The 12,608-nt window shown below is 45.0% G+C and overlaps 1 protein-coding gene across 2 annotated transcripts in view; it reads right to left on the bottom strand.

Moving 5' to 3' along the window:
- Positions 1–12,608, bottom strand: part of CPS1 (carbamoyl-phosphate synthase 1) — a 153,376-nt gene that overhangs the window by 91,968 nt on the left and 48,800 nt on the right. For both annotated transcript variants that reach the window (XM_074968096.1, XM_074968097.1), the window contains exons 3-7: positions 8,980–9,124; positions 8,032–8,121; positions 6,919–6,975; positions 4,470–4,562; positions 430–519 (exon numbers count right to left, since the gene is read on the bottom strand). In XM_074968096.1, the coding sequence (XP_074824197.1) occupies positions 430–519; positions 4,470–4,562; positions 6,919–6,975; positions 8,032–8,121; positions 8,980–9,124 (475 nt within the window). The remainder of the gene's footprint in view (positions 1–429; positions 520–4,469; positions 4,563–6,918; positions 6,976–8,031; positions 8,122–8,979; positions 9,125–12,608) is intronic.

Genomic DNA, 12,608 nt, shown 5'->3' with positions numbered 1-12,608 from the left:
GCTGATTCTTCCTTGGTTGCTATTAGGCAGGTAGTGACATATCCCTTGAAGTCTCCTCAGTTCACACGTGAGTCCCTCAATGAAACTATCTCAGTCTCCTGCCAACAGAGCTTCTCATGGAATTCAGGCACAATGGCTGCCTCATGGCTATTCTTCACCACCATGTTAGCTTTAGGGACCATCTGTAAAGTTCAAAGAATGACTCAGCCCACTGGGAATCATCTAACAAGGGTTATACTGAAATAAAAACATTGAGGTGGAGGGCAGTGGGTGGGATGGATCCTTACCAATTTTTCAAATAGAAAGTTCAGTAAGAATGAGTGGCAAGCTCCCTGGGACAGATACAGCTAAACAATCAGCCGGTCTTGTACTAAAGCAATGCTGCAAAAGAAGCTCCCTGGAGGAGAAAGATACAGAACACTGACTTACCTTTACTAGCAAACGGATAGCGTTGTTCTTTAACCCACAGTCCACAGCTACAATTTTAATTGGATTTCCTTTGCCATACACCTTGACTTCCTATTGACAGGTTTAGAAAAAAGATAAATTACTGTGAGTGACAAACCACAAGCCATAAACGCAGTGAGGGTGTTTTGCACACAGGTTGGTAGCAGATTGATTGTTCACGGCCAGAAGTGACTGGCACTTACCAGTCAATTTACAAGGAAATCTCAGGAAGTGCCACAGAGGTTAATTTTTGTTATGAAAGGCAAAAACAAGTGTAATGCTTTTTCATATACTGTTCATTGCAGTCATAACAATGATCCCTAAGAAACTGGTTGCTTCCATCGTTAATGACTAGCTTTTCTATCTTTCACCTCATTAACAGAAAGTAGCAACTGAATTCTCAAAAGCTGTGGCTTAGATGTAGCACTAGAGACAGACAGTGATAGATACCTTGGGCCAGGTCCTCAGCTGGTGTGAACTGGAGTCATTCCGCTGACTTTAATAAACCAAGGCCAATTTACACCTGCTCAGGATCTGACCCATTATGCTTTCAATGTCACTTTGATTCTCCACTTGCAATAAGGCTTGGATGTAACAGAATGAATCACTACATGTTACATCTACACAATACAGAATCACCACAATATCAGTACAATTTGCCATACCAGTACAGACCAATAGCCCTTCTAGAATGTCACTTAGAGTGGCACATGTTTATCCGATGTGGATGGTTTTATGTATTTTCCAACTCCTTCCCTGCAAGACACTTTCCCATCTGCTGTCATGTAGCCCCCTTCTTCTCATTTATCCTAATGCAGCGCGTTGTTTTGATAAGCTGAACGATTCTATAATGTAGGCAACAGCATGTCCTTCTCTATGCCAGTTCTGATCATAAGCATGGTGTGTGACTGATTGCTATGTCTGAAGAAGGAATTCCCCTAATGGAGTGACCATTATAGGATAGTAAGACGGGTAGGGATTAGCCTTCCTCTACAGCACTGAAAACAGAGATAATCTATTGGGATGTGTCTACTGATTTATAGATCACACCATCTGGTAGGAACATGCCCCACAATCCATTTCCTGAGTCTGCAGAGCATTGGTGGATCTAGGTCCTCCCCATCTTCTTCTAAGTTTCTAATACTATTTGTCATGCCTGTGTTCTGATTTGCAAAGGGGTTATCTGCCTGTTAGGCTCTTTGGTACATTATCTTATAATAAAACAGTGGTTTAATTTAACTTAGTAAACTGCAGAACCACATTTATGCAAAGCAAATTTGGTTTTGCTTTTTTACAGCTCTTCTACCTATACAGACATTGTCATATATGCTTGTTCGAACAAGTTAATAATGTAGGTTGGGACTTTCAAAAGTTCCTGAAGTCATTAGGAACCAAACTCATATTGAAAGTCAATGAGCACTGGGTGCCAAACTCCCTTGAGTGCTTTTGAAAAATTTCAACCACAGTTTTAAATAGGCTTCCAGAGGGCTTTTGGCTCCTTGCAGCTCACATATACAGGGATCTATGCAACACTAATGATGCAAACGCTTCACTGGGGGTGACTTTCTTTAGTTGTTCTACTCCCCATACAATTAATTACAGGGCAAAGCTGCTCTGAGTTATTTGGACTAGAAATGGGGCTGAACAAAAAGCTCTCATCGGAGCTAAATCTTTCAGAAATTCAGATCCAGATTTGAAATTTGTAGTTCAGAACAATCTGTTATACAGGTCGCTAATAAAACCCCAAACCCTTAGTTTTTGAGGCTGGATTTGTGGCTTGCAGGTACCATAACAATGCAGCATTAATGATTTTACTCTGTCCAATTGATTAGGTTCTTGTGTACATAAATGACTTGACCTTCTCAAATGGTTAAACAGTTCATCTGCTCTGGGCATCTGAATATAACACACTCAAATGAACAGCACAATAATCTCTACAGAAACTCCCTGCAAAAGGCAGCTAAAGTCTACAAGTCTGGCCTACATAAACACCTTCCATAAACAGAGCCTATCTCACTAGCATACAAAGAAAAAAAATCACTTCTAATGTACCACTGATAAGAAAACTCCTGGTCTTACTGCATCCTGATTTACATGAAAATAGCTGTTTGCTAGCAAATAGATTATCATGTCCAGTAATTACCACCATTGAAGAGTTTAGCTAATTGTCAGCTTTATTTGTGAAGTTGCTTTTTAAGACTATAAAATGAAGTTATAAACATAATGAGACCACAGAAGCTGTGTTAATCTTTTTATATCTCTTTTATGGATGGTATTTCCAGTATCTTTATAGTAATTCTGCCATTACCAAGAGAGTCAAGAGGCAGAAATAACAGAGAGGGGTTTTATTGTAATGTTTTGATCAGCTGACGGCAGATGGACATTCGCATGTACGGAATGGTCAAGTTTCATTCCAAAAATACAGTGTAGTTGGTGGAGAAGTGTACAGTGCCTGATCTGAGGGACTCACCAATTTCATGAGATGCCCCAGGGAATCAAAAACAAACATGCATTAACCTGTCATTGTAGGCCACAATAAGGGGCTCTTCAGAAACTGAGGAGAGCACTGACCTGTCAGCCCTCCTCACTGCCATCAGGGGCATAGACAGAGTTAGCACTCAGCCCCACCCAAATCTGTGTGAATGCAGTAGCCAACATCTGCGTGGTTGTGGATCAGGAACTCCTGGCTAATTAACAGGTGGCTTTCAGCCCATCTGCCGAATGCTATGACCAGCAGGGAGCAGAGTAGCCCAGTGGGCCCATGCCACTGCCTATGCTCAGCACTGGAAATGTCTCCCAGCCCCAGACTACTTTGCTAAGAGCCAGGCCCTGTGCAGGCTCCACCTGGCCCGCCTGACCCAGCTTAACCTGTGCTTCCCATGGGGCAGTGGGGATCACGCCTTCTTCACTAGCCAGTCCAGCCCCCAGGCTCCCTGCACTCAAATCCCTTCTGTGCACCCAGTTATCTACCCCTACAATCAAGTATTCAAATAGATGCTATAGAATAGACAATAATGTACAATATAATAATATGCAATGCAAATGATTTGCTGTGACATCAAACCTCTTGTCTTTGCCTGTCCACCCTAAACTGGGGCCCACCCAAATGTCTACTCCTAGCTTTGCCACCGACTGCTACCCTTTCAGCCCTGTGCAGATTGACTGTCTGCACTACTGCTACATCAGGGCCAAGGGACCCGTTACAAAACATTGCCCATTGACTCGGTTATATCACAGTTAAAAAGTGTAGTGTAGACATGACATCAGTGCATCCCCGTACTGGTTTAATAGTCTAACCTTGTTAGGATGGAACATGGTTTGCAGACCCTCATAACACGGTTACAATCTGTGTTCCGTTACTGGTCTATACGCTACCTAGAGCAGTGGTATGCAGCTATGGGTAATACCTACCCTGGGGAGAAAAAAAATCCCTGTCCAGTACAAAAATGCTGACTGCTACAACCAAACTAGCAAAAACTGTGCTGGAAGAGAGTGATCCATCAGGATTGTGAGTTTTCTGGGATTTCCAACTTTTCACTGACATTCCTTTAAGAGAAACCACATTTTCCACCAGCTGAAAATTCTTCTCACGGTGTGAAAATCACCCCCATGCACCATGGCGATACCTACCACCTACTACAACTTGGTCTCGCCCTTCTCTCAGTCCCCTATCTGGTGTTGCCAGTTCCTAGGCTAACTGTTTAGACCATTCCTACTCAACACAGTACTCCTTCTAATGCCACCTGGCCCCAGCTCCAAGCAGAGGACTAAAGGGGTGCTCTTTCTGCAGTCTTAAAGTCATTAATGGGTAATCCTCAAAAGCTTTGGCGTATGGTACAGTTTGCAGGAGCACTTTGGCGCATGGTACAGTTTGCAGAAGCACTGCATAGTCAAGTGACAATGGTTTATCGATGAACACGCAGTGTTTACTATGATAAGGAAAAAGGAAACTCTCTAGGGCAAACGGGGAGAAGTTTTATTACTCAAGTGTACAGCACACACATTGGAGAGAGAATTCTCACCTTGGTTGAAACGTCTGCAATCAGGTTCTGCTTATTTGGATCTACAAACTCCACAGGCTGACCTTCAAATTCAATCTTCCCCAGGACTGTGCCCTGTGGAAACAAAGCATTGGACAGCTAAGTGCAAGCAAACAAGAAGTTGCAAACAGTGGCACAGGTTCTGACAGACAAAAATCCGTAGGAAGTAGAACAGCTGCTCCAAGACTTTAGTTTAACATTACAACTTCAAAAGTTTCCTAGCCTTCACCAGTATCAAAAGCGGTTAAACACCCTATATTTTGGGGGAGGCAAAGCAGGCAATAAAATCAGTGGATATGGGGCTAGGTCAGCTGTCTAGTGGTAGCAAGATGGATTGCTACTCAGGGGAGATCACAATTCAGCTCCCAAGATGGCAGGCTTGCAGGTCTGGGAGCACTCCCAAATCCAGCATGCACCTTAAATGCTTTCCCCCGCGTGCTGTCTTCTTGCCAACCACTCTGGCTGACTGCAGGAGCAGCTCTGGTGTCAGGCACAGGGAGTTACATCCTCTCTTCTCAGTGGAGGCATGGCTGGACCTTTCAGCATGGTAGGAGGAAAGGGAAAGGGAGAAAGGGGGTGCTTTCATACCCCTTCCTCAAACTCCTATGGTAAAGCATGGCACCTTTACATTCTGTATCCCCGCATTAATGTGCGCAATGGGACTCCATACAGGCTTCAAAGGTACTCCCGTGCACAGCTGGACCAGAGCCAGGCCACACACTGTAATACCTGAGACATTGCAGTCCTTTCCTTATTCTTAGAGCAAGAAGGAACCCCAGTCTCATGGACACCAGTGTGTGCAAACTGTGGGTAAGCGACAATGGCAGACACTGGAAGGGCTAGAAGCTGCTACCTTTACTCACACCACCTAGCACCATACACATAGCCACAGTGGGACAGGGACAGCCCCCATGTGAGCACGGGTGGCAGAGTCTCTCTCCTCTCATTTCAGGTACAATGCCATTAACAAACTCTTTGCTAATTTGCCCTCTTTCTGGGGCTTTGAGGAGACTTCTCTTTCCCTTCTCACATTTGCTGCTTTGGTGAAGTTTATATGGGGAAGAAGTTGAAAAGGCCCGTACAACCTTCAAGAGACAGCCAGTTGGGAGCTCTGAAAACTGCCTTGCAGCTCCGGAAAAGCCGATTACAACACCCCCTCCCACCACCACCACTTCACACGCACAGCGTCTTACCTTGACACTGGATTACTTAATGAAATGGTGCCCCGGGTTTACTGTTCATTTATGCATTGACCATGCTGAAACCCTCTCGTCATCTCCCATTTATAAACACAGACAGAGTGAAATACTAAGCTAGTTTTTCATCCTGACTGAGATTAGTGGGAGAAAAGGCAACATGATGCATTTTTTAAAAAACATAAACCAATATCGCTCTGAGTCCAACATAATGCGCATTACTACCGTACAGTGTAAGCTAAGCAAATGGTTATTGAAAGCATATTTACTATGGATGAAAGGGGCACTGATCTATTAAGGGATACGTATCAAGGAAGTACAAAATGTATTTCCATTTACAAACATGTTATATTAAACAGTACTTGTCTTCTGTCTACAAAAACAGGCATTTTTCCTTAGTATTCATTTGTGCAAATATTCAAGTTAGGTTATTCATACACTGCTGGGTGGAGGGAATGTAGGTTTGGACTGTATCATACAACCCAAACACTTAACCAAAAAAACCCCAGACAAGAGCAATAGAAAAGCCTCAGCAGCACAAAGATCTTCATTCCAGATGGATTTGATCATTGTTTTACCCAAGATGTGAAATGTACCTTGCCATTAACCTCCCTCCAGTAACGTAATATTCCACATGTCCTTCAAGGATCAGTGCTGGGAAACCAGATAGGACTAATGGCCATAAAAAAAGAAAAAATAAAGGCTTAGCCCCAAAAAGGTGTAATCAGCCTCATCTTTGGAGGGTCTGATATGAAATAAGACGCAAGGAGACCCATCAAGCTCTCTCTCTGCCCGTATTGGGGTCTGCCCATCTCTGCCTACCCACAACACGCACACACACACCTGCCTGCCTGGGACTCCCTCAGGCTGTAGCAACCCCTCTCCCCCCAGCCCGCACCTATGTCAGCACAGCTTTGTCCTGACCCACTTGTACAGAGCGGGAAGCCAAGAGGAGAAGAGCTCAAGGACAGTTGGGGAGTTCCTGCTCTGCCTCAACTCAGGGGTACTGGAGTCATATGGGGTGGCAGATGGGGGACTCTCATCTGGAGCCGTGCTCTGGCTGGTAGGTCAGAGTGTGTGCGGTGCACAGTGCTTGGCAGAGCAGGGTCCTGAGGAGCAGCGTGAGTCACGTAGCCCCACGGCCACCAACGTGGTCTGTGGTTCTCTCAGCCATTAGGGAAAGCACGGGATGAGGCTGGGTTTAATATACTTGGAATCAGGGAGGGGGATCGTACCTTGCCCCGAATTATTTTAGTCAGCATCCTTGTGTCAATCCCACACAGAGCAGGCACCTGGAGGAAACATACAAGAGAGCCCGGTCAGAGAACAGCCAGAGGAATATTACAGACACTGCACCTTGCTGGGCAGCCTATCAGAGAGAGACAGTCCCAGGACACACTTCTCCTTCTCTTTCCCTCTCTCTCTCTCCTTTGCACATTCCCTCCCCTCCCCACATCCCCTCTCAGAAATAGCAAAGTATCTAGGTGCTGTGCTGGGCAGCTGGTACCTGTACAATGAAACACCTGTGTGGCTTATGCCTTTCTGTCTAGTCTGCGAGCCCTGTTCTGGCCTAACACCAGGGGGCTGGGTCCTCAGCTGATGTAAACTGATATAGCTCCACTGACAAGAAGTCGTTGACTTCAGGAGTGTGGCCCTGGTTTTCCATCAGTGGGACTCAATTAACTTGTGGGGGAGGGATAGCTCAGTGGTTTGAGCATTGGCCTGCTAAACCCAGGGTTGTGAGTTCAATCCATGAGGGGGCCATTTAGGAATCTGGGGCAAAAACTGGGGATTGGTCCTGCTTTGAGCAGGGGGTTGGACAAGATGACGTCCTGAGGTCCCTTCCAACCCTGATATTCTATGAACTTCACTGCACTTACTCCCAATTTACACTGGGATGAGCAGCCTCAGAATCTGGGCCTACATGAGCAGACCCCTGATCTCTTAGCAGCACACACTGAAGTAGTTTGGAGAGAAATAGTTGGAAGGGAAAGTAATGGAGAGTAATCGCACAGGGCAGGGAGAGAAACTGAAGTGAGGATAAACTTAACCTAACGTGAAAAAACAAAGAACCAAATATCCCCACTTAAGGAGCATTTCTCCTAGTTAGTCTTGTCCAGGTCTCCTCATTGTCTCAGAAGTAGGAAACCCAGAAAAAGCCCAGTGCAAACTAAAGAGAGCAGGGGGGTTGCCAGCACAAACCAAAGGTCTGATGACAGGAACTGTCGCTCACTGTAAACCAGAATCTCTCTCTCCTGGTTTCAATTACTCAAGGAGTCACTTAGCAGTTTCCTCAGAACAGATATTCCATGTCACGTATACGGTCTGGTTGCCCAAAGATCTCTCACCTTTTCTTCTTGCAGCCACTGTCCCAGAGTTTTGACTGCCCGCCAGTGACTGTACTCATTACTGTAATCCAGCACCAGCAAACCTGATACCTGCAAAGAGAAAAGAAGGGGCAATGAGTTGTGATTAGTGGAAGCATTAACCATGTACAGCTGATGCATTTTAACACACCTCTATCTTTGTCTACACTAGAAGTGTTTATAAGCCTGTGCTGGCTAGCATACTTGCTAAGTACACCTCGTGTTCCTACTCTAAACAGTGGCTTGGCAAAACTGTAATCCTTGCTGTATCAAATGGTCCTGCTGAAGGATATTCAAATTTTAAAGGCCAGAAAGAACCATTAGATCATCTAGTCCAGCAGTTCTCAAACTCTGGGTCATGACCCCATTTTAAGGGGGTCACCAGGGCCAGGATTAGATTTTCTGGGTCCCAGGGCTGAAGCCGAAGCCTGAGTCCCAACGCCTGGGGCTGAAGCCAAAGCTCAAGGGCTTGAGCCTGGGACGGCAGGGCTCTGGTCCAGCCCCACCCTGCCCTGGGCAGAAGAACTCAGGCTCCGGCCTCCTCCCACCCGGGGTCATGTAGTAATTTGTGTTGTCAGAAGGGGATCATGGTGCAATGAAATTTGAGAACCGCTGATCTAGTTGACCCTCACCAATCTCTTCAGTAAAGACGGCCTATGTGCTCAGATGGCTCTCTCTTGCCATGATCTGATCTCTCTATGGCAGTTTGCCTCTGGGAGACAAAATCATATCTGAGGCACCAGAAATAAAGATGAAGGGGAAAAAAAACAATCTTCTGCATGTTTCTGGGAAGTTCCATCTAACATTCCCCCCTCCGAGAATGAGCCTGAAAGATGTCAGTAAACTCCCATCCACCCCAGGGATTTGTATTTCTAAATCAGGTCTCCACTGGACTAGTTTGTCCAGTCCTGATTTTGCTGCTGCCATTACCTTGATTCCATCAGACTCTAAAAACTTGCTGAGGCCCATTTCATCCAAGGCAGCAGTGTCTGGCGCCCCACCATTGCCAACAATGGGGTTAACCATCGTGAGAATCTGTCCCCGGTAGCTGGGATCTGTCAGAGTTTCAGTGTACCTGAGTTAAAAACAAACAACAGACAACTGTTGGCATGGGGCTGGGAGTGAAAAAGCCAACATAAACCAGCCAGCAGTGAACTCCCAAATACAAGGGAATGCTGAGTCTGGAGAAAACTCCCAAGGAGGGATAGATTTAAACATACAATTAAATGTTTTGCTGAATTGATACTCAAATCTAAGGTTTCTATGAGGTCAGTACTGGAACATTTTTAGCCTCATTTTACAGATCAGATAATTGCACTCTGCCTATATTTCCCTCTGCAGCTCCAATTAAATAAGTAGTTCTTCACTTTCTCTATGTCCTGTAGCTGTGAACTGTTAAATAATTGCTGTCTTAAACCCCAGAAATGGCTGCATTTCAGCGGTGGATGAAATTATCCTTTCGTATACTTTCCCAAGCGCATTGGGTGTTTCAGGATGAATTTGCCCTATATATATGCATAATGTATTATTATTGTTGTTTAAATGGTATGTAATTGGAAACTCCCACAGTTTACCAGATATCAGCAATTTGCAAGAAACATTTTTATGGAACGCCAGCCCCACTGCCAAAAGATTAATTGTCAAACACTGGAAAACTCTTTACAAAAGCCAGAATGGTTGCAGGCTGATACAGACGAGTGAGTGCTCTAGCCAACTAAGAGAAATGATGTGTCAGTTAAACAAAGTCCATGAAATATTCCTCGGTATGCTTGTCCTGCTTTTGGAAATATATTTCCTGCTCTGGTTAAATATGCATGAGGTTTTCAGTGTTAACATATGGTTATAGTAAATGCATGGTATGCATACATTTGGCACATATAGTATGTGCCTTATATATATATATATATCTATATATAGAGAGATATAGAGAGAGAAAGAGATATTCTCCTGCCTATTGGATTGTTTACGCTACCAAACATCCTTCATTAATGCCAGTGCCAATGTAATTAACCTTTGTGTGTTGTTTGTATTCAAAAAACATTGAAAAAAAGCCACTGGGTTTGGCTGTGACATACAGACACAGCCCTGCACTGGGACATAATGCCCTTAAAGCATGCACAATGCCTCCTATAGCTTTGAGGAATGGCACAAGGAATGACACACATGGCACAAGAACTAAAGAGGCATCAGGGTCCAATCCTCTCGGGGCTTGCACAACAAGTCCTGCCTGATCTCTGTAAATTCCTGTCAATCACTTCCTCTGCTAGAATATCCGTGGGAAACAAACACAAAAAAAGGGAGCAAACATGTCAGGGAAAAAAAAGGGGAACTTATTTATTTTTTGCAAAAGTGTTTTCAATTCTTCCTGCTTTTTTCTTCTAAAACAAAATTATTTGTATACAACTAGTTGAATTTTTTGTGAACATTTCTGTGAAAAATCATCCCATTCGCCAAAATTCAAAAATTTCACCAAAAAGCCTTGTCAAAAAATTTGAACTGCGCCAAAATGTCAGCCATTTCTAGTCATGTAAAATTCAAACACCTCTCCAGCATTCCTTCTCTGTAATGTTAAGTGACAACTCAAGAGTTCAGTTTGTCATTGAAAAGACATGGCTCCATGTACTAATTTTCACAAGCTCAGTCTGAACATAGTCAGGATTCTAGTAACATTCAGTTCACACAGGGCATTGCTCAGAGGCTTACGAGAGGTCTTGGCATAGTCACTCCTATGCCAACACTACATCAGCTCATTAGCACACTCACTTCCATACTAGTAACTTGCTATCTATCCTGACCAGGTCCTGTGCCTGACAGGGACTTAAGGCCAAGACGTCTATCTATTCCTGCAGACCCTTATCCTGGTACAGTGTCATTAAAGTCAATCCACGGGTGAATGGATTCCTTTGGATACTTGAGGCCTTAATTATTCTGGGACTTTGAGTGCTATGAGGTCTCACTCTCTGCCCAGCAATCCCTGTTTGTGACAAACCCAGCCACATTTGTGCCCTGCCAGAACTCTGCAAGGTTTAATTCCTGCCCCCCTCCCCTCCGCCACATTCTCTTCTCCATAGCAGTCAGGGTTTCCTACCACCCTAAAGCGGGATGCAGCTGGTCACCGCCAATCCCTGGGAGCCATCTTTGCTGCTGCTCCTGGGCTCAGCACCTCATCCACCGAGTCTGCGCAATGCTCAGCCCCTGCCTCCCAGCCCAGTCCACCCTGGTTTGGTCCCGCTCTCCAGCCCTGAGCTCCTGCAGCCACTGCGCACTCCCAGTGGGGCTGAAGCCGCTGCCCTTCTGAACTCTGCCCCTGCCAATGGCACACACCATGCATAACGTACATGTGGCTGTGGGTGCCACTCAATATGGAAAATGTTCTACTTCAACCAGGACAGGGGGCTTGGGTTCAAAGTGGGACAGTCCTGCAAAACCCGAGTTGTTTGGGATGAGTTTATGCCCATGGACAGTAAAATAAACCTTAACCTCATATTTTGCTTCTTCCCCATCTGTCCCCCAGCACAGGCCATTCCTTCTGAGTGTGTCCTCTGCGTATCGTCAGTAAACGAATACTAAATCCAGCTCCTGCTGCTGAGCTGCAGTGTTGAAGGGAAATTAATCCATCAGGTGTTGCTTGACTTTTGCGATGTGACAAGATTTATTACCCATAATCTATCACAGGGAAGAGAACTCTAGTGCCCTCCATCATTTTGATCTATATTAAACAGTTGTTTGTTGGCAGGTATATTAACACAGCTAGTAATTAGTGCTGTCGAAAAACATAATTAATTGCCTTGTGATGCAAAACTTTGCAAACAGATTTCCTAGGCTGTAATTTAGTGTTCTCACCAATGGAACTATTTAAAAACCCATCTTGCGGTATTTGTTCCAGTTAGGGAGAGCAGAGTTTGGGGAGAGTGGAGCAGGTGCACAAAGATTTGCACTGAAACCTTGCGCTTCAATTTTACCTCAGAAACGTCTTGATTCTCCCTCCCATTGAGGCCTGCTGCTCCTCACTAATGATCTTATTGTATCAAGCAAGTTTGCACTATGGCTGACTTTCTCATCTGGACAATCCTGCAGAAAAGGTGGCCAGTGATCTTGTTTGATTGGCCAGTTCCACTAGCTCCAAGGCTATCGCAGACTCATGAGCTTCTACGCTGAAGTTGGACAAAGAGTCCCAACATGCTCGTGAGCATCACACACTCCTGCTAGATGAGGGGCTCAGAGCTCAACAGGAGGGATAGTTCAGTGGTTTGAGCATTGGCCTGCTAAACCCAGATTGTGAGTTCAATCCTTGAGGGGGCCATTTAGGGATCTGGGGCAAAAATTGGGGATTGGTCCTGCTTTGAGCCGGGGGTTGGACGAGATGACCTCCTGAGGTCCCTTCCAACCCTGATATTCTATGTTTGATCCCTGTATGAGTCACCACTTGTAATGATGCCCCTGGACAGAACCTCTGGGAGGGCTGAACTTGGGTCCTGTGGATTTGAAAGCATCAGCCTCTACTGCTTGAGCTAAAGGATGTGCTTTATTGGCTTAGAGACAGACGCAGACTCATATAC

The sequence above is a fragment of the Natator depressus genome, chromosome 11 (assembly GCF_965152275.1).
Source record: "Natator depressus isolate rNatDep1 chromosome 11, rNatDep2.hap1, whole genome shotgun sequence".
NCBI classification, from domain to species: Eukaryota; Metazoa; Chordata; order Testudines; family Cheloniidae; genus Natator; species Natator depressus.
The sequence above is the reverse complement of the archived record's forward strand: the minus strand, read 5'-3'. Positions and strand labels throughout refer to the sequence as shown.